This window comes from Terrapene carolina, unplaced genomic scaffold (assembly GCF_002925995.2).
Source record: "Terrapene carolina triunguis isolate 2854851 unplaced genomic scaffold, T_m_triunguis-2.0 Scaffold231, whole genome shotgun sequence".
Lineage (NCBI taxonomy): Eukaryota > Metazoa > Chordata > Testudines > Emydidae > Terrapene > Terrapene triunguis.
The window spans coordinates 3,518,839-3,542,465 of NW_020664582.1; the positions used below are offsets into that span (position 1 = coordinate 3,518,839).

Sequence of the window (23,627 nt, forward strand, 5' to 3'; positions counted from 1 at the left end):
CTTTTATTTTGCAAAATGTTTATGTTTACTGCTTACTGATGAGAAAACCATCTCTTTCAGGCCCACTTTAGACTGAATTGTTAAGATGGCAGTTTCTCATTAGGCTAATTATTCATATTATATTTTAGACATTTTTAACTTGTTCACTTTTCTTTGCATTAGCTGGATTTTCGAGAACCTATGGGAGGGAGGTGCCCAAATCCCACTGGGATGCAATCGGAGTTGGGCACTTAACTCCTTTGAAATTTCCAGCCATAATGTCTGGAATACCTAAATTACACTATCGTTTGCCATCATTTCCAGTTCCCCTGGAAATTAAATACAAGTACACCCACTTCCTCAGTTTACACAGCACATTTTCACCAGTGTGCAAAGGGAAGTTTCATCCACTGCGCAGCCATACACATCAAACTCTCAGGCTAAATGAGCAATGCCTCCTAGAGTGATATGGAAAATGCACAGTCAGCGGTCTGTGTATTTATATTGCATTCATAACTGTATCATCTGAGCACCCAAGTGGTGCTTAGCAGTACAAATGGGTAAAAAAAAAAAAAACAGTTTTAAGGATCTTTGTAAAGTTCAGAGCTGACACGTCAGAGTTTGGTAACAAGTGTCAGTTTAAAAAAAAAAAAAAAAAAAGATAGTGTAACATTTTCAAAAGCACCCTAGTTACTTAGGAGTCCAAGTCCTAGGATTTAGGCTCTTAAACTCTTTAGATGCTTTTGAGAAGTTTATCTAGAAGCTTTTAATAGAATCACCTTAGATGTGAAGGGTTGTCATACCCTGCACTAAGCCTGGCATTTTCAAAGGAGCCCAAAGGAGTCAGGTGCCAAACTCCCCCAAATTTTAATGGGACTTGGGCATCTAACTGCATTATGCTGCTTTGAAAATCCCAGCCTAACATTTCTGAACATCAGTCAAAGAACGACAGCAGAAACAGCCAGTTGAGAGGCAGGGCCACTTCACCAGCTCCAATTTCATTCCTGCCTCACAATGCAGAAGCCTTTGATGTAGTCACTGCTTTGAACGCTTGTAAATTTTGGCCAAAGGATGTGTACTGGGCTCACACAAGATCATGGACACCTGCCTTTTCGGTGTGTTTTATTACCACTCTCCTAGCGACAGACGACACTGGAGGAATTCAGATGTTTGGACACAGCACTCTCCCCCCCAACCTATATGGCAGCAAACAAAAAGCAATATAATCTGTGCCTCTGGAAATAAATGCCAAATACTGCTGGCACCCTTGCTGGCAGCGTTAGCTGAGACAGAGAGCCTGAAAAGGGATGGAAACTGAAATAACCTCTTGTGCCTTGAGATGCTCCCTCTGGAACGGCTGAGGCACATTGTTGAGGAAGTTTGTGCTGCCCCTGTTCTTTGGCTAAATACAGGACTCCAGTTTCTAAGGGTCTCAGTCTACTGTAGCCCCTTTCATGAGCACCGACTCCCTGAAATGGAGCCACCCCAGACCTTTGTATCTGATTATATGAAGCAGGGGTAGTCAATAGGCAAACTGCGGGCCAAATCTGGACCACCAGACGCTACTGAACGGACTCCAATATCTTTTTTATTGACTTACTATTATCATTATTGTTATTATTTTCCTCTGGAGTCTGGACCTTGACTATACTTTGACCAAGAAATTCGGACTTGACAAAAATATAATTGACCACCCCTGAAAAGTTCTTTTCTTCCTGCATTCCCCAAAGCACGACAAGAGAGCCTTCAAAAAGCCAGCAGGGCATTAAGGTGGATGTTGACATATTCCAAAGGAGCAGCAATGCTCTCCTTAGTAACACCTCTCAGCTCAAACAACCTGACTTATATCTGGAAACATTCTTTTCCTTTCCACATGACAGTTTGGCTAAGGCAACAAGAGAGAGAAATTAACGTACAAGGACACTCAATAGACTTGGAAACATACCACCATCTTCCCTGCTGCTCTCAGACTCCATTAGAGACAATAACTGTTTAGTCCACATTGTTAATGCATCGCTATGGAGATTCACATGTGCTTTTGAATGCCTTTTATGGTCGGTTATTGTCTCAATGTGAAGGTATTTTTGTGAGATATGGAGGAGGGGAGAGAAGGTGTTTCCTAAACGTTGTGACTTATTTACGATCATTAGAATTTATATCCCCACTGTTTAGCAAAACCTTCTCTTTATGTTGGGTTTAAGGACCTGTAGCCCCTATGCTGATCTCACACAGATGTAATTTCATTGACAGAGTTATTCCTGATTTACAGCAGTGTAAGCAAGATCTGAATCAAGCCCTACATATGTCCATTATCTCCACACCCATTTGTCATAGCACTAGAACAGTCAGAGGGTTTTAAAGTGTGGAGGTGAAGTAGAATTGACCTCATGTGCAGATAATGGGCCAAATTATTCTCAGCGGCTGAGCAGCTAACATAAATATGCAAGCTTTAGTTAAAATCAACTGTTGCAGCACAGGACTGGAGGATAGCAAGAGCACCTACACAAAGGCACTAGAGCTGTTCTTGGGAATTGCACACCGGTTAGGGCTTACACTTCACTCCAAAGTGAAATTGGTTGAAACTATAATTAAAGAGAATTATTTAAAAAAAAACTAAATAAAGGTGATATAAGGATAAACCAGCCCAGTTCTTGTAAAGGGAAATCATGCCTCTCCAATCTACTAGAACTATTTGAGAGTTTGAGAGTCAACAGATTAGGGGATAAAGGAGAGATGATTGACAACATATTTGGCGTTTCCAAAAGCCTCTTTGTCATGGGGAATAAAATTCAGTCATGGGTTCTAAATTGACCCAAAAGACAGAACAAGAAGGTGGGGAACTGGCCAATTTTCAACAAGGCAAAAGATCATAAGTGCGGTGATCCCAAAGTTCCATTCTAGGAGTAGTGTCCAATATAGCAGTTAATGATCTGGAAGAGGCATTGAACACAACAAGGTGACAACATTTCAGATAAGAAAAGAATTTTTAAAGATAGTCAAGAGAAAGATGTGAGAAACAAGACTGAGTTCGATACGTTTATGGAGGGAATGGTATGATGACACATTCTACAATGACATGTAGCCAATCTGCGACTGCTAGCAGCAAATATCTCCTATGGCCAGTGATGGGACACTAGATGGGGAGGGCTCTGAGTTACTACAGAGATTTCTTTCCCAGGTGTCTGGCTCAGGGGGTTATGTCCACATGCTCAGGGTCTAACGGATTGCCGTATTTGGGGTCGGGAGGGAATTTTCCCCTGCCTCAGAATGGCAGAGACCCTGAGGGTTTTTTGCCTTCCTCTGCAGGGGCCATGGATCACTTGCAGGTTTAAACTACTGTAAATGGTGGATTCTCTGTCACTTGAAATCTTTAAAGCATGATTTGAGGACTTCAGTAACTCAGCCAGAGGTTAGGGGCCTATTTCAGGAGTGGCTGGGTGAGGTTCTGTGCCCTGCAATGTGCAGGAGGTCAGACTAGATCAGTGGCTCCAAACTACTGTACCCCTTTTAGGAGTCTGATTTGTCTTGTGTACCCCCAAGTTTCACCTCACTAAAAAACTATTTGCTTCCAAAATCAGACATAAAAATACAAACGTGTCACAGCACACTTGTGACACATGGCTAGAAAGGGTTAAACATCCTGCAAAATAAATAACCCTCAAAAACCATGTGGAGAGATAGTGTTTTTGTGTATTTACATATGTATGAATAGAGTCAATGATGTAACCAACAGTCCCTGTCTATGCTGTATTCTGATAATTCAGAGGTCAAAAGAACATCCTATCATTTAAATGAATTGAATACCGAGATATCCCGTGTTTACATCTCTCTTTGAAATGTACTGTGAATGGTGGAGGAACAAGCAAATGGTCTTATGTTAATTCATATAGCTAAGTACCGGTGATAGACCTCCTTCAAAGTCATCCTAATTATCTTTTATTCTCTGAGGAACTCCAACTTGTCAAAAGACATGAAATTGTATAAAAGATTGTTGGGTCCTGATTGTATCATCTCAGATCTGCTTCGGCTTCATCAAGGGAAGTTTGAGTTGCAAGACTGAAGTCCCAGTTATGCTGGTATGCCCTGAATATGAGATTTGAACATTGGACTATAACCCATGAACTATTTCTGAAAGAACTCTTTGCAACTACAAAGCTCACCATCTCTGCTATGAATCTGAACCTCAATGAATTGAACTCATGTCTGTATGTAAATTGATCTTTTAACCATACTCTCTCTCTCTCTCTCTCGTTTTTTAATACATTTTAGTTTAATTAATAAGAATTGGCTGTAGCATGTATTTGGGTAAGATCTGAAACATTCACTAACCTGGGAGGTAATGTGTTCGATCCTTTGGGATTGGTAGAACCTTTTCTTTTATATGATGAAATAAGATTTACAGAAATTTTCATTAGATTCGACGTGGGTACCTGGATGGAGGCCTGAGGCTGGATCACTTTAAGGGAACTGTGCTGTTTGGACTTCTGAGTAACCAGTAAGATAATAAAGAAGCTGTTTTATGCTGGCTTGGTAAATCTAAGTATTGGAATATCCACCAGTTTTATGAGGATTGTCTGCCCCATTCTTTGCAGTTCACCCTAATTGAGTGACCATAGTCTGCTCCCCACTAGGACTCCGGTCACAACACTATTACTGAAAAATTGCTTACTTTCTCATTTTACCATATAATTATAAAAAATCAATTGGAATATAAATATTATACTTTCATTTCAGCGTATAAGTATATAGAGCAGTATAAACAAGTCATTGTCTGTATGAAATTTTAGTTTAGATTTCACTAGTGCTTTTTATGTAGCCAATTATAAAACTAGGCAAGTATCTAGATGAGTTGATGTACCCCCTGGAAGACCTCTGTGTGTCCCCAGGGGTATGCATACACCTGGTTGAGAACCACTGGACTAGATGATCATGATGGTCCAATCTGGCCTTAAAGTCTATGAGTCTAAACTAGGCAAGGAAATAGAGCTGGGTGAAAGGGCAGCATGAAGGCAGATGGAATTTCGAGATGACAAATGAAAGGTAAAGAGCATTGGAAGGATTAATTTCAACTACTCCTCCAAACTTTAAATTAACTGAAATGACTCAGGAAAAAGATCTGGGCATTGTTTTGGGCAGCTCTGTGCAATATAAATCCAACAATGCACTCTTATTGGTCATACCAGGCTAAGTTCTGGTCACCCTACCTCAAATAAAAAAGTTAGAACAGAAATATAGAAGGGGTCCAGAGATGGGTGATGAAAATTATTCTAGGCATGAAAAAACTGCCATGTGAAGAGAGACTGAAAAGATCAGGACTGCTTAGTTTAGAGGGGAGATGAGTAAGAGGAGACATGATAGAGATATATAAAATAATGAGGGTTAGAGAGACGACATGGTAAATTGGAATGTCCAAGCCGTCTCCCAGTATGAGAATGAGGAGACATTCAGTCAAACAGAAAGGCAACAAATGTAAAACTGAGAAAAGGAAGCACTTTTTTCACACAAAGAATATATCAGTGGAACTCATTGCCACAAGATACAATTAGTCCATGAGTTTAGCAGGATTCAAAACAAGGACTGGACATTTATGTGGATAATGAGAGGAGCCTCACTTACATTATATAGAGTGAAAAATATTAGTGGCATTTTCAAAAATTCTTAACTCCCATTGATCTTCCATGGGAAATGGGGGCCCAACTCTTTTAAGTGCTTTTGAAAATCCCACCTTATAAAAGAGATAAAAACCCTTATGCTTGAAACCATACATTAACCACAACCTCACAGAGGTTAAAAAGCAGCTTCCCCTATCGGCCAATGATTCCATAATTGTCCACTCCTCCTGAAACATCTGGTGCTGGCCACTGTCAGAGAAAGGGTATTGGACTAGATGGACCATTGCACCGATCTGGTCTGTCGGTTCCTACATTCTCAGAAGTGATTTTCTAGCTGTAAAGCATGAGGTTGAGCCTTTGGGACGACACTTTTTCAGCCTCCAGAGTTTGCATCAATGTATTTGTTCCAACCTGATACCTGCACTTCTGCCTCTAATGTTTTTTTTTAGCAGAGAAAGCCACTCAAGAGACTTATTGACACTTGAAAAAGGGAAAATATGGTCAAATATTAAACAAGTAGTGAGTGGAATCTCCCCTTTACGAGAGCATTATCAGAAGTAACAGCCTTATGGAGCTCTCTATGGCTGGAAGAGCCTCCTCCTTCCCATGCGCTAAGCCCCCTTTGGCAAGCGAGCACTTGCTAGCCACCACTCTACTCTGTAGAATTTCAGTTGTGCAGCACCCACAACTGAGGCCACTCGGACTAGAAAGCTCAGCTCTCATGGCACCAAAATAATGACCAGATTACGAGAAGAGCTCAGCACCCAGTGCGTTGACGTCATCTGAAAATGTGGCCCTGGTTGCGGGTGCTGAGTCCTTCTGAAAATTCTGACCTTGAGGCCAGATCATTAGCTGATGTAAACTGATGTCAGTGGAGCTAAGCCATTGCATAACATCTGACCTTTCGGGGCTATGTAATATAATATTTTAGTTGTGAGAGCATCTCTGATAACGCACCACCGCTCCTACACAAACACACATGCTTTTCTTGTTTAGAACAGTGTAGTTCTGTGATTCACAAAGGAACTGGAGATGCTGTTTGATCCTGTTGTCCTATGGCTATTGAATAATAATCACAGACTAAACAATTGCAGGACATTTTCCAGAGTGGGGCCTGTGCTGTTCAGCGGTTCCACCGAGATGCTGTACAACCAGGTCACCACAGCACATGAGAGAGTCTGGCACAGGTGCAGGAACATGATGGACAAGGACAATACACACAACAGAGCCAACCCTGTTTGATCTGGACTCCTGCAGGTTTTCAGCTGGTGCTCCCCACTCCACGTGTCTCTGACTGTCCTGAGAATTCCTGGTGAAAAATGACAATGCTAGATTTAAGGATTGGTTTTTAAAATGTTTTCAGAGGAATTAGGTGGAGTAAATACAGGAGTTTGGGGTTTTTTCAATGTGACAATTGAAGCACAGGCTGGTATGATTTTGTTCTCTTGCTGCAATTAAATAGTGGCAAGAGATTGTGATGCAGAGTTCAGACAAAGGCCAGTCACAGAAATCAGCATTAGCATGATGCAGCTGCATGGCAAACAGTGCGGACAAACGGGTGGGTTGGAAGCATGGCAGATGGGACCCAGCAGCTAGAATCATCAATAGCTGGTGCAATCACTTCTGGAAATTCTTGTTTGTATTACAGTGGCAGCCAAAGCCCCCTTGGGAGATGATGGTCATAGAAGGAGTCTGTGGGAGAGCCTGGGAAATGAACCCAGGTCTCCCAAGCCCTTAACCACAAGACTATCATTACACTTGGTTATTGGGAGTTGAGGGTAAGGTAGAGAGAAGCAAGAGTCTGACTAACTTTCTGAAAGACCTTACAGTTAAATCAATAGAGAGGCAACACCCGAAGAAGCCCATTAGGAGGACTGGATAGAGGTGAGAGAGGTTGTTGTAGAAGGACACACAACTAGGGTACACCAATGAAATTGTAACACCATGATCCTCTCTGGCCAATACAGCAGTGCCAGAGGAGAGTCTCATTCCAGTCACCAGACTGCGCATCTTTGTGAACAAGAGAGGAAGAGGACTGTCGCAGCATTCTGCCCACAAAGGATCGGAAGCATTTGCCTGGAACAAGGCCAAGTGCTGAACAGGCAACCATAGGGCCTGATCTTATCCAAAGCTGGTGCTGCATTATCTTTTGTAACAGCTTCAGATGGCTTCATAGTCCTCGTTATACCATATGTGATGACCTCCCAGAGACTACATGGTGATATCTAGAGAGAACTTTTGCTCTGAAAGCAAAGGCCTTTAACACATTAGCTGAATCTCCTTAGCAGTGGCAGGTCTTACTAATGACGTATCCTTGAGCAAATCGGACATGCCGTTGGCATATACACCATCACCTTTCACCTTCTGACACAGTCCAGCTGGAGGAGGATCTAATCCTTGGCAAGAAAGCAAGGGCACCTTTGAAAACGCCAGCACATTTCAGGAAGCGAGGCAATGCAGGGATGCTCATGCTTTGGGTGGCAGAGCGCACCTAACCTTCATCTTCAGATTTGCCATTGCACCTACACAGGACTGGTGTCACTGTACAATGGCTGCACAACTGTCCAAGAGTCACAGAAAGATTGCTTGTTCAGTACTTGTGGCTCTTGGCAATCTTAAAGGGTGGTTCTGCCCTAAAAAGTGACTCTAAAAATAGCACAGTGGGGTTCCCTATTCAATATTTCCATATAAAAATATGCATAGTTTGTAAGTCAAGAAGATTGTTTATGAAACAAAGCTCAGAGCTCAGGTGAGTTTGCAGGCTGAAGAGAGACAAGCTGGGGTCTGTCTGTCTTGTGGATCATCCCCAGTAATGGAAGAGTTCTGTGGGCCAAAGTAGGTCCTCGAGGACATCTGTGCAGCCCCACTGATCAGGTGTTAGTGTATAATATGAAAGCAATGGGGCTGCACAGGTGTTCTTGAAGAAGCCACGCAAACTATATGGTAGCAAAGCGTTTGAAAAGATAGCTTTTCATAAGCACTATCTCAGAAGGCACATGCTTGTCCTCACCAGTGACCAAGCTGTCCCCTAATGATTACAATCCCAAGGAATCCCTCCTCAACAGGGTAGAAGAGACCTGTCTTCAGAAGTTAAAAGGAAGAAGTACTAAGAAAGGCACCCTGGACACATGCTGCCTGTAATGGAATGATTATTAATATGGTCAAAGTATCTACCCAAGGTGAAGAAAAACAACACAGTCAAAGAACTCTGCCAGGTCATCCACTACTCACCCATGATAAGAAGAGCAACCTTCTGGCAAGCTAAAAATGAAGAGGAGCAACAAAAGTAACCTGGGATTGGCCACCGAGGCTCCCTTCTTTTGTAAGGTGACAGCCAGAACCCCTTCAGCCTTCTTCCTGTCATGGGAATTCTGAAAAGAAGGATCGGCGGGACAGCTTCCCATCTTGATGTCTATGTTCTTTCTGGCAACATTGCTGGGTTGGGTAAACTCCCTTTAAAAAGACGTCTCCATTCATCTACTACAATCCCAGTCACTTTAAATGTCAGACCCCAGATTCTGATTTAGTGCCAAGTTCTGGAGAATATGAGTTAACTAATAAAGGAACAAATACCAGAGGTCTGCTTAGGAGGATGGCAGGAAAGTAGTGGGGCAGAGTTTTGAAGGCCACTGGCTGAATTATTGAAAGACTACAGTGTTTGTCATAAAAGGAAAAGAAAGGAAAGATTTAACTTAGGATGTTGAGATTGCTCACTGCGATATTTCATTACAACAAGAAGAAAATATTAGCATATTAAATATCATTCACAGAGCTCTGTAAATATCCACTGTACTTTAGAGCACCGGGCTCAAACCCACTGCCATTGAAGATATTGGTAAACCTTCAATTGACGTAAACGGTGCAGGACTAGACCTATACAATATTTCCTGTTTACAACATGAGGGCCATATTCGGAGAGGTGATGAGCATCTGCAACTCCCACTGAAGTCAATCAAAGTTCCAGGTGCTCAGCACCTTTTGGTCATACAGTAGAGAGAGCAAACAGGACAGAACCATCATTTGGAGGAGAAAGAGTCAAAAGAACAAGGCAAGAAGAATTCTTGGAAGAAACAGATTTTTAAAGAGGGCTGATCCAATTCCCACTGAAGTCAATGGAAACATTCAATGGGAGTTGAATCAGGGGGGGCGGTTTGGATAGACAATGGAGGAGGCTGTTCCAATTTATTGTGGTCAAGTCCATAATGCACTACAAGATTTTAGTGTCAACCACTGTAAGTGATTAAGAAAAAAAATAGGGAAGGACAGATCCTTTGTAATACACCACACTGGGGGAAAAGTAAGTATGACTGCGTGTGCATGGACCAATCTTTACTTCAGCAGAGACGCTAATGGCACGTGCCTGAAAGCACAAAGCAGCACAAAGCAAGCGCCATGGTACAGAAATCAGTCAGCAGTTACTTTGCAGAGTGTGCTCACCCTCTAGGTGGTTGCGTGAAAGGTACTTGAGTCCTTCATCGAGCAGGATAACAGGCAGGGAAATTTTCAACACGACCACCCATTGCGGCCAGCTCAGGGGGGTCACCTGGAAGATCAGCTGCAAGGCAGGAAGAATTCAATATATTTATTAGCAGGGAAGGGGGAAGAGAGACAAAAATCAGACCCATTTTTGTTCATATGGATGTGGACTGAGGTAAGAGATGTGCAAGGGACCAGGCCTTCTGGATCGGATCATATATGTGCAAAGAGAGGGACTTCATTAAGGCTTGAACAGATAATGACAAGGAACTTGGCAAGGGACAGTAAGTATCATTTACATTCACTTTACAGATGGAGAAAGTGAGGCACAAACAGGGGAAGTAACTGCTGAAGGTCGCACCGCAATTCCGTTGCCGACCTGAGACTAGAACCCAAGACTCCTAACTCCCAGTCCTGTATCCTTCTGAATCACAAGGCTCGATCGTGGAAACCCTTTGGGCAGGGAAGTCCCACTGAAAATCAGCAAAGACTTGGGAAGTAAAACGTACAACGGAGTTTTCTTGTCAAAAGAACAGCCCTACAAGCTGCGTGTTGTGCTAACTGCATCGCTTACAGGCATAGGCTTCACGTGGAGAATCACGAAGTGCAGCGCCATCGACATGACAATTGTCCCCAGCAGCCAGATGTTGAGCCATGGTGGCATCCTCAGCAGTGACTGGTTTTCAGACACACTGCAAGAACGAGAGGGCAGAGGTTAGATCAAATGACCCACTAAATAACCCGTCCTCAAGTATAATTTGGATCAATCAATATATCCCTAAGCCCTCTTAATCAGTAGAAATATGTTGCTAGATCTCTGCATAAAAGCCTTCTCCAAGAAAAAGGATTACTTAACCATTACCATACATTATTCTCCTTCCAAGCTTGTTAGGCTCTGGAAATAAATATTCTGAAGTGAATTTCATGCAATATATCACTATTCAGATGGAGAGACAAGGTGGGTAAGGTAATATCTTTTATTGGACCAACTATTGTTGGTGAGAGGGACAAGCTTTCAAGCTTATGCAGAGCTCTTCTTCGGGTCAGCCTGAGAATAGCTGATGTCATGCTATTCCTTCAGTACCAGATTCCCAGACTCATTGGACAGGTACACATACAGCACCAAAATATTACTCATTGTGACAGCCAATACCAGAACCTCCAGCGTGAAGCCCTGATCCATCCATGGGTCAGAGCCAAAATTGCAAAGGAAACTATTTGCTTGTTCTGGCTCCAGATTTTACCAGAAGAGTTAGTGAGAATTCAGCATTGTGAGATCCAAGCCTGACCCTTAGCCCGGAGTGGTTTTGAATCTGAACACCAAACCCAAAATGGATCTGGATCCAATTATTACTGGCTTGCTAATATGGCCAAAATGTCCACTAAGAGATCCAAATGTATTTACATTGCCATCTCCAATGACAGTAACATGTTTGCTTGGTTCACATGTTATTCAGGGCAGAATGCTTTATCGGATATTCCCATACGTACTGTACCTGTTGAGAGCATTGCACATCTCAATCGTCACTAGCACCGACAGAGCCATAGTGGTTGGGTAACGAGACTCGAAGATTTCACAGTCAATGCCTTCAAAGATGGGGTTGTCCTCTGTGCATCTCATGAAGTTCCTCTGGCAGAAGAAAGAGTAACAGGCATGAAGCAGGCAGAAGTGGCAGATTGCTGGTGGGATCTGAACCCCAGTTATCAGTGGTTCTATTACATATTTCTTGGCTCAGGGGGAATTGATAAGAGGATATGAAGCCATTCATCTTCAGGTTTGAATCCAGCCCATCTAGTAGGTCAACAGTAATCATAGGACAGCTTCTAGGTAGTCTATGTGAACTTGATTCATTAGTTGTTTCAGTTTATTTCCAAGTGAACAAGTGTCTCCATTAAAAAAAATAAATCTACCTCTGCAACTGGCATTAATCATACCTGAAGTCAGGAAACATGGCTTCTATTCCTTGTTCTACACCAGTTATCACATACTTGGCAAGGCCATTTCCCTCCCAGTGCCTCTGCTTTCCCTCCCACTCTTTGCATGTCTTATCTATACAGAATGAAAGATCCTTAGGGCGAGGAATGACTCTTCCTGTTTGTACTGCACCTAGCACAATGAGGCCCTAACCTTGGCTGGAGCTCTTAGGAGTTATCAATGCAATAATCAGTCTCCAGGGTAGCCAATCTGGCACTAGATGCACTAGAAACATACCGAGTAATAAGAGATTTGTTTATTTAAGGGGCATAAAACTGATGCCTTAAAGCAGCGATAGGGAAGTTTTGCCTTCTCCCCACCTGATCAGAGTGGCAGCGATCAAGCGGAATAACTGCAATTCCTGCTGCACTCCCTACGAATGTCTCTCTGACTCCTCACAGTGACATGGGTGGAGTGCACACCTACAGGCCATCAGGTCTGGGGATACACGAGGGATGTTTCTTTAGGTAAAGTCACCACCGTGCTGACCAGCTGATGGGAGATGGGATCTCACCTGGGAGGGAGCTTTTGCAGTTGTTTCAGCTGACACATTTTCTTTTAATGACTTGGGAACTTTTCGAAATTTAATTTTTAAAAGAGGGGGACAGGCAGGAAAACAAATCCTCTAGTGATCCTGCTGGGGAGCCTAGATATTAGGGTTTGCAGTGGTGTTCGAGTGAAACAGTCTTCCCTTCCCCCTCCCTGCCACAACTTACCAACTGGTAGAAGGTAACTTGCGGCCCTTCAACATCGTACAAGAACCACCAGGTAGCTGCCCCCACCGTTGCCAATCCAACGTACACTGCAACCAAAGAGAGAGCAGGTTGTGTAGCCCTGTAAGCACTGGATTAATTGCTTGGTTCTTGCTAGCTATATTATTCGTTAGCATAGGGACCTCCGGCCCTGAGGGTTACACTGCCTTGTGCTGGACGGTGAACCTGTAGATTCCACCCTGTGCTATGGCTCTCGCTGCTCATTCGGGTAGAGGAAGAACAGCAAATTGGAAAAAGAGATCTGAACTGTTCTGACCCACACAGGGGGACTCCTCATATTCCATCCCAGATCGTTAGGAGCCTGGAGCAATAATTCTGAAAACACTTGCACCTGAACCTGTCTCCCTCCTCTCTCCCCACCTTGCATTGCCACAGCTTCACCTCACACCCTGCTAAGGTCTCTCCCTCTGCCCTTTCTTAAACAAGATCCCTTCTACCCAGGCTGTGTAGGTACATCACTGTAGTACCAGAGCACCTCACGGTCATTAAGAGGCAGAGAAGCGATAGCCTCATTTTACAGATGGGGAACTGTGGCACAGGGTAGAATAAGTGACTTGTCCAAGGTCACACAGGAGTTCTGTAGCTGAGCCAGGAATTGAACCCAGGTCTCTTGAACCTTATCCACTAGATCAACATTCCTATTTGCTTCCTTTGTCCTGACATTCACTACAAAAATCCACCCCACCCCAGGAGGTGGGGACCCTCCTGCTCCCTGCCCATCCCCTTCTGTACTCTGGCCTTCTGTCTGATCCCAAAGCTGCTATGGGCTCTCTGTCACAATGCCTTCTCATGCTGCTACCTGTGCCGGAGAGAACCGTAGGTAATGGGTGGGTGGGGACTGGGGTAGCTCAAACTGGGAGCCTGGCCAGAAGAAAAAGATGGCTCCTAGCAGAGGCAGTCAAGTGCATACACTGCAAGAATCCCAAGCTGGCCCTCTCACCGGATCAGAAAGTTGAAGGTGAAATATCTCTCAGCTATTGCCTGATGTCTGACTGAGCTGATTAAACTCTTCCAATGCACTGGATCTTAGAGGAGATGGATTCTTGAGGGGTTGCCTTCTTTTGGTTGTATGAAAGTCCTGGTCTGTTATGAGGAATATATTTTCCCTGGATATTGCGCATCTCTACATCTCTCTGCACTGTGAATAAGCCTCTCCTCATTACCAGAGATCACAATGGACCCACCCCTCCTGACACACGCTAGTAAGCAATTGTTTTAAGCCAGGGTAATACACGGCACTTTGTCCATTCATGGCACTACATCTCTAGCCAGGGCCTCTTACCTCCAATGGCAAGGTAGCGGAAGAAAAGCCAGCCACTGATGAGGGGCTCTCTTGGGTTGCGGGGAAGTTTGTCCATGATGTCTAGGTCAGGGGGGTTGAATCCAAGAGCAGTGGCGGGTAGCCCGTCTGTCACTAGGTTCACCCAGAGCAGCTGGACTGGGATCAGAGCTTCAGGCAAGCCCAGGATTGCAGTCAGGAAAATACTTCAGGTGAAAAAGACACAACCTCACTAGGTTAGATACACACCAGGGAGAGAGAGGATTGCACTTGTAAAACTGGAGTGTGATCCAAAACCCGGGGTCCAAATGCCCTCTAAACATTTGTGCTGTTCAAAATCCACACATGGATTTGGATTTTGCAGTTCACCCCCAAAGCCCCGGATTCAAACACCTCCAAACTTTAGGGAATTTGAAACTCAGATCTGAATGTTGCAGTTTCAACCCATCTCACCACTGGGGACCAGACTCGTAAATTTGCATAAGGAGCCCATCACATGGCATCTCAACAGTTCAATGTGCTTTTTGTCACCAGCACAGATGTCCCTGCTGAATTTCTGACATAAGGGGTTCCAAAGATAACTGCAAGCAATCAGTACATGGCCAGGATTGCTGCAGAACACACTGATTTGTTCTGAAAGCCTTTGTCAGGAAATTGGTCACAGTGAAAGAAGCTGTGAGCATTGTAATGGAGTCTCTCATTCACCCCGTCAGACACAAATACCCTCACAGGAATCTATCAGCACCACACTGGGGTTGTGCACTTATAGCAAGCTGCAGCACTTGTCACTTAAGGATCAGCATATTTGTCACACCATGGTATTTGATCATACTGCAGTGTTTCATGGTGCTTCCTTTATTGTGCTCAAAATTGGAAATGCTGTAAAATAGCCAGAGGTTCCCACACCACATCAAGGGAAAGGCTGGCTTTAGTAGCAGCCGCTGAATGTGTAGAAATATGAATGAAAGTATCCATGCCACTTTTAACTGAGGCAGAGTGCACAGGACCTAAAGTGGTGCTGCTATCTAGGCCCACATCCTCAGCGGATGTAAATCAACATAGCGTCATTGCTAATCCGATTTACACCAACTGGGATATAGCTCTGAGTATATGTTTAAGTATCAGAAAGGACAGTTCTGTCCTGTATCAGAGGGGTAGCTGTGTTAGTCTGAATCTGTAAAAAGCAACAGAGGGTCCCGTGGACCTTTAAGACTAACAGAAGTATTGGGAGCATAAGCTTTCGTGGGTAAGAACCTCACTTCTTCAGATGCAAGTGAAGAATCTGAAGAAGTGAGGTTCTTACCCATGAAAGGTTATGCTCCCAATACTTCTGTTAGTCTTAAAGGTGCCACAGTTCTGTCCTGGTGATATTTCTCATCCCTCCTACTATCCTAGCATGAGGTGTGAACTGGAAGCCCTTACCAGACGACCTCTCCAACATTAGAAGAGATGAGGTAGCGGATGAACTGCTTCATGTTGTTGTAGATGGCTCTGCCCTCTTCAACAGCAGACACGATGGTGGAGAAGTTGTCATCAGATAGCACCATCTCAGCTGCAGATTTGGCTACAGCTGTGCCAGAGCCCATGGCAATGCCAATCTCAGCCTTTTTCAGGGCAGGGGCATCATTCACTCCATCTCCCGTCTGGACAAAGCATGGGTGTTTTATTAAAGGACATTTTATAGAAGGAAACAGCCTAGGCATGAAACTAAGGCTACGTCTACACTATGAGCTAGGGGCGCAAACCCCAGCTTGCGTAGATGTAGTCAACGAGAGCTAACATGCTGAAAATAGTAGTGTAGTCATGGGAGCACAGGCTAGCTGTGCCGAGTATGTACCCACAGGGCTCAAGCGGGTTTGTACTTGGCGTGGCTAGTCTGTGCTGCCACTCGCCACCACCCATGCTACCACGGCTACACTACTGTTTTTAGCAGGCTAGCTCGATGACAGCTAGGGTGGGTATGCCTACGGGAGCTGGGAATCACACCCCTAGCTCAGGGTGTAGACATAGCCTGAGAACCAAGTCTGGGTCACATTAATTCATACATGTTTGTTGGCAGGACTTCTATCTATCAATTAGTTCTTTAAACACCACCACTTGGCACTGCTGTGGTGCATTTCTAAGTGCTCTGCTCACATTCAGCTTCACAACAGCTCTGTAATGTAGGCAAGTAGTATGATGGCCCATTGTATAGATGGGAAATGTTAAGTGTGCTCCTCAAGGCTACACAGAGTAAGTAGAAGAGCTGGGAACAGAATCCAGAAGTCCTGACTCCCAGACCTTTGGTCCAAACCAATGGACAACACTAGAGCCCTGCAAATCTGTGGATACCCGAGAATGGAGCTCGGCTGGTCTCAGTAGTGGTAGATGACAGAACAAGGAGCAATGGTCTCAAGTTGCAGTGGGGGAGGCCTACGTTGGATATTAGGAAAAACTTTTTCACTAGGAAGGTGGTGAAGCACTGGAATGGGTTACCTAGGGAGGTGGTGGAATCTCCATTCTTAGCGGTTTTTAAGGCCCGGCTTGACAAAGCCCTGGCTGGGATGATTTAGTTGGTGTTGGTCCTTCTTTGAGCAGGGGGTTGGACTAGATGACCTCCTGAGGTCTCTTCCAACCCTAATCTTCTATGATATCTGCAGACCACATTTGCAGATTGGATAAGGATAAAAAAATTTTATTTGCACAGCGCAACACTCCTACTCTACAGCTCAGACTGGGACCTTGAAGTACTGACTCCCATCCCCTGCTCTTGACAACAGAGGCGACACTTACAAAATGATTAATATGAGTAAACCCATGAGGGGCCCTGTGTATGACTCACCATAGCTGTAATCTCATGGAAAGACTGTAGGTATTCGACTATCTTGGACTTGTGAGCAGGTTCGACTCGGGCGAAGCAACGGGCCGAACGGCAGGCCTCCCGCTGTGTCTCCAGGGGGAGATCATCAAACTCCCTGCCGGTGTAGGCCTTGTCCGTCACATCCTCCTTCTCTGAGAAGATCCCAATCCTCCGGCAGATGGCCACGGCTGTGCCTTTGTTGTCCCCAGTGATCATGATGACCCGGATGCCGGCTTTCTTGCACATCTTAATGGACGACATCACCTCCTTCCGGGGAGGGTCCAGCATCCCCACGCAGCCCACGAAGGTTAGGTTAGTCTGAGGGCAAGAGAAGAAGAAACACATTAACAGTCACTATGCCCCTCCTCTCCAGGGACAGAGCCATGTCATTCTCCCTGCCTTTAATTCACCCCACGTAGGGAAAATCTAAAGACGCTGGCAAATTTTCCTCTCTAAAAGGCCTAATCATGTTCCCATTGCAGCCAATGGCAAAACTCCCACTAACTCTAATGGGAGCATATTATGGCCCGAAAGAGTATCACCCTCCATTTAAAATAATTCAGCTGTAATCCTGATTTGTTCTTCGGGGAGGTTCCAGTTGACAGACTGTAGTGGGTTGCTATTCATTGCATTCTGTTTAGGTTCTTATGCCATGCCCATCACCTTGGTATCTGCATGCTTCCTGGGAGTGCATAAAGGCCCAGATTTAGTAAAGCACATAAGCACATGCTCAATAGGCTGCAGGTTTAAAACAAACATAAGGAAGTGCTTCTTCACACAACGCACAGTCAACTGGTGGAACTCATTGCCAGGGGATATTGTGAAGGCCAAAAGTATAACTGGGTTCAGAAAAGAATTAGATAAGTTCATGGAGGATAGATCCATCAGTGGCTATAAGCCAAGATGATCAGGGATGCAACCCCATGCTCTGAGTGTCCCTAAACCTCTGATTGCCAGAAGCTACGACTGGACAACAGGGGATGGATCACTCAATAAATTGCACTGTCCTGTTCAATCCCTTTAAAGCATCTGGCAGTGGTCACTATAAGAGACAGGATACTGGGCTGGATGGACCATTGGTCTTACTCAGTATGGCCATTCTTATGTACTTGAGTCAATGGATTCAAGTCAATGGGACTTAAACATGTTTAAGTGTTTTGCTGAACTGGGGTCTATGCATCATGACTAGCATCTGTCACACGGTTCTTAGCAGCTATGGTTTGCAACAGAACAGCAGGACTACTGGGCTACTTGGTTCTCCGGTAGACACCCTCAGAGACCAGTCGGAACCACCGAGTCTGTTAGAACTTCCAATGAGACATCTGTAAGTTGGTGGGAAAACTCAGCAGAAGAAGGAAATGCATTTGCAGCCAGCACGGCGTGTTCCTGGAGGGGCAGTGATCAGGATTAGGAAGCAAAATAAGTTACATGAGCAGAAAGGAAACAGAAGAGTCCCCAGCTTGGAGTTTCACCACACCCCTGGCACATGGAGCCCGGCATTTCCAACGCATCCTCCCCACTCTGCTTTCCAAGCAGCTGCTCTCAGAGCCCTTCCCGTCAGCATCTGTGCCAGGGGAAGGAGAGCTGGAGCAAACCCTTTGTTTCTCAAGAAATGGCCCCCATGCTCTGTCCCCAGGGGTCACTTTTAACACTTCCTCACCTCATAGTTAATGAACTTGGTCGCGTCTTCCAGCTGCATGTCCTCTTTCTTGCAGGGGGTGTCCCGGGTGGCCAGAGCGAGGCAGCGCAGGGTGTCAATGCCAGTCCCCCATTCCCGGATCTTGGACAAGATCTTCTCCTTAGTGGAGAGCGTGAGGGGGACCCGGTTAGTGCCAATACGGACGTAGTTGCAGCGTTCGATCACACTTTCAGGGGCGCCCTTTGGAAACAAAAGGAACAAGAGTCACTCACACATGCCTCCTCGCAACCTACCTTCTGAGCAAAGCACAACTGAGTGAAAACTTCCCTAACCATCAACAAAAGCCAATTTTAAACCCCTGGGGTATTCAGTGCATACTGCAGTCACTGAAGACAGCATGTCACGGAGTGCAGAATGTCTCAGAAAAGGAGATAATATGTTCAAGAGACAAAACCACAAAACATAGCCATCCTGAAACTAAGGCTATGTACACACTATAGCTTACGTCGGGATAAGTGATGTCGTTCAGGGGTGTGAATAAGCCACCCCCCTGAGCGACGTAAGCGCTGGTGTGGACACCGCTATGTTGGTGGGAGAGCTTCACCTGCCGACATAGTTACCGCTGCTCGTAGGGGCTGGAGTAATTCTCTCCCGTCAGCATAGCGCGGCTGCACTAGCAGCGCTACAGTGGCATCGATGCCGTTGTAAGATCTGTAGTATAGCCATAGTCTGATGAGCCCACTGCACAGGTTCTTCCTCAATATCCTTAGCTTCCTCTAGGTGGCACTATCTCGTCAGCGTTTAAAGACAGTGATGCCCACAGAAAGCTTCGGTCCTCCAGCACCAAAGGTTATGTGCCGGGAACAGGGGTGGCTGGTAAGATGGACTTGGTTCAAGTCACTAGAAAGAAGAATCCAGACTGAGGGAGAAATCAGTCTAGTCTTTAAGGGACCATCTCCACAGCCTGCGCCAGCAAGTCTCAGAGCCTGGGTCAACAGCCTTGGACTCATGGAGCTCAGGCTACCGTGCTAAAAATAGCCACGTACAGGCTCCGAAGCCTGAGGACAGGGTGGGCTTCGGATCCCGAGCTGCAGCATCTACAGGACTATTTTGAGCGTGGCAGCTCGAGCCCTGCATGCCCGATTGTGTTGACCCAGGCTGAAGCAGGCTGCTGCTTGCTGTGCAGACTTCCCCTAAATGATCTGCATGTTTCCCTGAATTACCTGACCTGGTACCATAATACTGAACTCAGATTTGGATGGAGGCAAGGTCAAGAAGGCTTGACCGAGTCCACCGTTGTTATACATAATGGGTCCCCCCTACTGGACACATAGGGGTAGGGGAGGATGTTCACAAGGACCTAACTGGTTTAGATGCAGAAGCGCCTCTTAAAATCCCACCTCAGATTCTCTCTCCTTTTAAGCATTGCAAGGAACATCACAAGGTGGACTATAATTCCTCATAAACTTTTGATAGTGAAGACACTTGTAACAAGCAACCCCAAAACTTCAGCTGTGTTATTGCTTCAATGAACCAATTATCCCTCCCTCCTAACCATATCATCTTGTCCACTAACTGAAATCCCTCCAGGCCATTAGGAAAATAGCCGCGAGGTGACAAGTGACATTTGGTTTTCCATAAGGTTGGGACTGGGAGGAAAACCAACTTGGATAACCCAAAACGCTGGGTTACTGATCACAAGCCGCCATGAGGGAAGTGCAGCGGTTTTCCTGCATTGAAATAAAGCTGTCAAAGCAGTGTCTTGCTCTCGAGCCCTCCAACTACCCTGCACTTTCAGGAGCTCTGCTCCCTAGGACATCCTGAAGCCCACAATGATATCCAGAACTTTTACCCTTTGCAGACTGAACACACACTGCTTCCATCAGAGCAGCCATCTAGGAAATGCCAGCATTCTAGGGACTGAAGTTCCACCCTCTTTATTAAAGAGGATTATGATGGCTTTCGGTATTAAAGCCTAATCCTGCTCTGAACTGCACAAGTGGACATGGGAAGAAGATGATTATTGCTATTCATATTACAGTAGCACCTAGAGGCTCCCAAAGTGAGATCAGGAACAATTCCTGCAGCATCCCAGAGATACGCTAGCTCCTTCCCACCCTCACTCCGCATGTGGAACAATCACAAGCTCTCCCACACTGAGCCCCCTGCACCAGGCAATGCAGCATGCGTCCATTACCTTGACAAACATCTTGCTGCCAGCAGAGTTGTGGCTGGAACCGACAGGAGTGCAGTAGACAGACATCGACTTGCGGTCACGGGAGAACTCCAGGGTGCATTCTTTCTTCATCAGCTGCTTGATTACCTGTGGCAGGACAGACGTGCCAAATTCAACAGGGTGCTTTATAGAGTTGCGAATTTTCTAATGGCACAAAACCAAACACCCCTGCTCCTTCCCTGAGGCCCCACCCCTTCTCTAAGGCCCCACCCCCGCTCACTCCATTCCCGCCCCCCATCGCTCGCTCTCCCCCACCCTCACTCACTTTCACCAGACTGGGGCAGGGGGTTGGAGTGCAGGGGGGAGGGCTCCAGCTGGGGGTGCAGGCTCTGGGGTGTGGAAGAGGGCTCTGGGCTGGGGCAGGGGGTTGGGATGTGGGGGCATGGGCTCTAGGCTGGGGGTGCGGGCTCGGGATGAGGGGCTTGGGGTGCAGGTGCGGACTCAGAGCTGGGGCAGGGGGATGCAGGATGTGAAAACCAGACGCCTGGCAACCCTATGCAACTAGCTCTGTCAAATGCAGGCAAAGAGTCTGGCAATGGCCAGGCCCTACTTGATTTTATCTAATGGGCCTGATGAGTCAACACACTGCGCAAGTCAAAAAAAAATGTACAAACTCGTCAGGGTGGCAAGGCGACTTCTGTAATTTAAGCAACAATAGGAAAAGCATCAGAGGGGACTTTCAGCCCCACAGCTTTCCCAAGGTAATTTAGCCACCTGCAAGTTCAACTGCATCCAGGTGCGTTAACCTCCTTTGCTCCTTCAATCTGAGCTCAAGTGGCACCATGAATTCATTCAATATTTGGAAGTGAAATGGACAGACCATCAAACTCTCTTCCTTTGCAGCCACTTTGTACTGGGATAGACTGAGTCCCATGCTAGACAAGCATTGCACTCAACATTTTACCGCACTGGGTATTAATCAACAGGTAGAAAAATATTTTAACTTCAAACCAAACGCTCTTGTTATCAGAAAGGCTCAGTTTTTCCTCTTCCATTACTATGGTGATAGAAGCTGTGTGTACGTACACACACACACACACACACACGTTATGGGCTAGAAGATCAGCTCTTATATATTATTGCCATTGGCTTCATATTTAGGATCTGGTTGTATATGCCTATCACTCCTGAAGCCAAAACAGTCATTTTAAGTTCTGGCTTGAGGTCGTGCAGTTGTAAGATTGGGCCTTTTTCTGGGGTGGTGGGAAGGCAGTGGTATTTAAGTCTTTCCCAAAAATGACTGCCTAATTTGATTTCAGTTGCAGCTACTGTAATATAGAGAGGGGGAAATACATAGCCTTCTCCTCCAGTTTTAACCTTATGATAAATATCAAGACATTTAAAGCCTGATCCAAAGCCCACTGGAGTCAACAGGAACCTTTCCATTGACTTGAAAAGTTCTGGACCAGGCCCTTGCCAAATTAACTTTTCTTCCCCTGCCTTCTCTGTGCATGCTTTGAACTATGTATTTTCCAATTAGGCTCCTTTGGGGACAGGTTTTGCACCAGACAGTCTTGACAGGCAGCATGTGGCAGCTTAGCATTAAAATTCATTTGCACAGAAAGCATCTTGCACATTTTTTTTTCTTCCAAGTTTCAGAATGGAAAGACAAAGATCTGCGATATTAGTGTGCGTTCATGCCCTTTTATGCACTCAGGCTGTGTTTATAAGAAGGTTTTGCATGTAGTGTATTGTGGCTTTGTATTTTAGGGATGTTATTTTACATGTACACACACAAACACGCTTTTAAAGCAAAATTTTATTTATTTAAAGCAAATGTATTTACACACACACACACACGCGTGCATGCTCTCTACCTGTTTAGGCCATAACTGATCTTATTGCATTTGCTATTTTAAATAAATTTATACAGCTAAGATTCCAGCAAGATAGTTGCTGGGCCTCATTAGATCCACTCCTGTCTGAGCGTCAAAGATTTATGAACACTTCCTCTTGCATGATCACTTTAGTATTATGCCAGACAAATCTGGCAGGTGCTTGGCCTTCAGAGAACAAAGATTTTATCCCATAAAAAAACATTTATTTGACAGGACTTTGGGAGAATCCTGAAAGTGCATTTCTGGGAGGCTAGTGAGGGGATGTTAAATGACTGTCTTGCTGACTTGATTTTTTTTTTGCTTGGCTGAATTCATTCATTATTTGTCTATGATTTGTTTTTTCTATTGGATGGTCATCATTTGCAATTGTAAGTCTAATCATGAGGGCACCTATAATGGTTATTTAAATCTAAATAAGTAAATAAAGAGGGACAGTTTTCCTGCCAAAAACACACTCTCCAATCTGTGCAAAAATGTGCAGGTTTATAGCAGAAATTGGTACAACTCCATTAAATGGAAGCTAGATGCAAAAGAAGCTTCCCAGTTTCATCATGACTTTCACACCACCTCTTAAGACACAGAAACCCTGTCTACACTTGGTTTAGTCCTCCAAATCACCCACCGCTGTCACCACTGGTTCACCTCCATTGGCAATAGATAGCATCAGTGGGAGCGCTAGCATGGACAGTGCTCCAACAGGTGTATGATACAGACCTGCTCTGAGCAGGGTAAGATAACATGGTACTTAGAAAACCAGCAGATGGCGGGTGCTCTGCCTAGGCCAGCGCACCCACTATAGCTACCATGGTTCAGCTCCATCATGGGAGCAAAGGGAGGATTTTTTTTTTTTTTTTGCGCAAAAGCCTAGGGTAGACATAGCCACCATTTTATGGTAGGTCTAATGGAGCTCAGTGCATCCTATTGGTCTAGACGGACACTCCCAGCTCCATATAGTGCATCTAAAGGAGCACTCTGTTCAGG

At 45.1% G+C, this 23,627-nt stretch overlaps 1 protein-coding gene across 3 annotated transcripts in view; it reads right to left on the reverse strand.

Annotated features, from left to right (window-relative positions):
• ATP2A3 (ATPase sarcoplasmic/endoplasmic reticulum Ca2+ transporting 3) overlaps nucleotides 1-23,627 on the reverse strand; it is a 133,769-nt gene that overhangs the window by 7,450 nt on the left and 102,692 nt on the right. The window contains exons 12-21 of one of the 3 annotated variants that reach the window (XM_026656434.2): nucleotides 20,770-20,895; nucleotides 18,594-18,812; nucleotides 16,916-17,251; nucleotides 15,517-15,737; nucleotides 14,098-14,300; nucleotides 12,759-12,844; nucleotides 11,564-11,697; nucleotides 10,642-10,759; nucleotides 10,029-10,146; nucleotides 6,825-6,900 (exon numbers count right to left, since the gene is read on the reverse strand). In XM_026656434.2, the coding sequence (XP_026512219.1) occupies nucleotides 6,825-6,900; nucleotides 10,029-10,146; nucleotides 10,642-10,759; nucleotides 11,564-11,697; nucleotides 12,759-12,844; nucleotides 14,098-14,300; nucleotides 15,517-15,737; nucleotides 16,916-17,251; nucleotides 18,594-18,812; nucleotides 20,770-20,895 (1,637 nt within the window). Of the gene's footprint in view, nucleotides 1-6,812; nucleotides 6,901-10,028; nucleotides 10,147-10,641; nucleotides 10,760-11,563; nucleotides 11,698-12,758; nucleotides 12,845-14,097; nucleotides 14,301-15,516; nucleotides 15,738-16,915; nucleotides 17,252-18,593; nucleotides 18,813-20,769; nucleotides 20,896-23,627 lie in introns of all 3 variants that reach the window. The other 2 variants (XM_026656433.2, XM_026656435.2) reach the window with 2 other exon arrangements.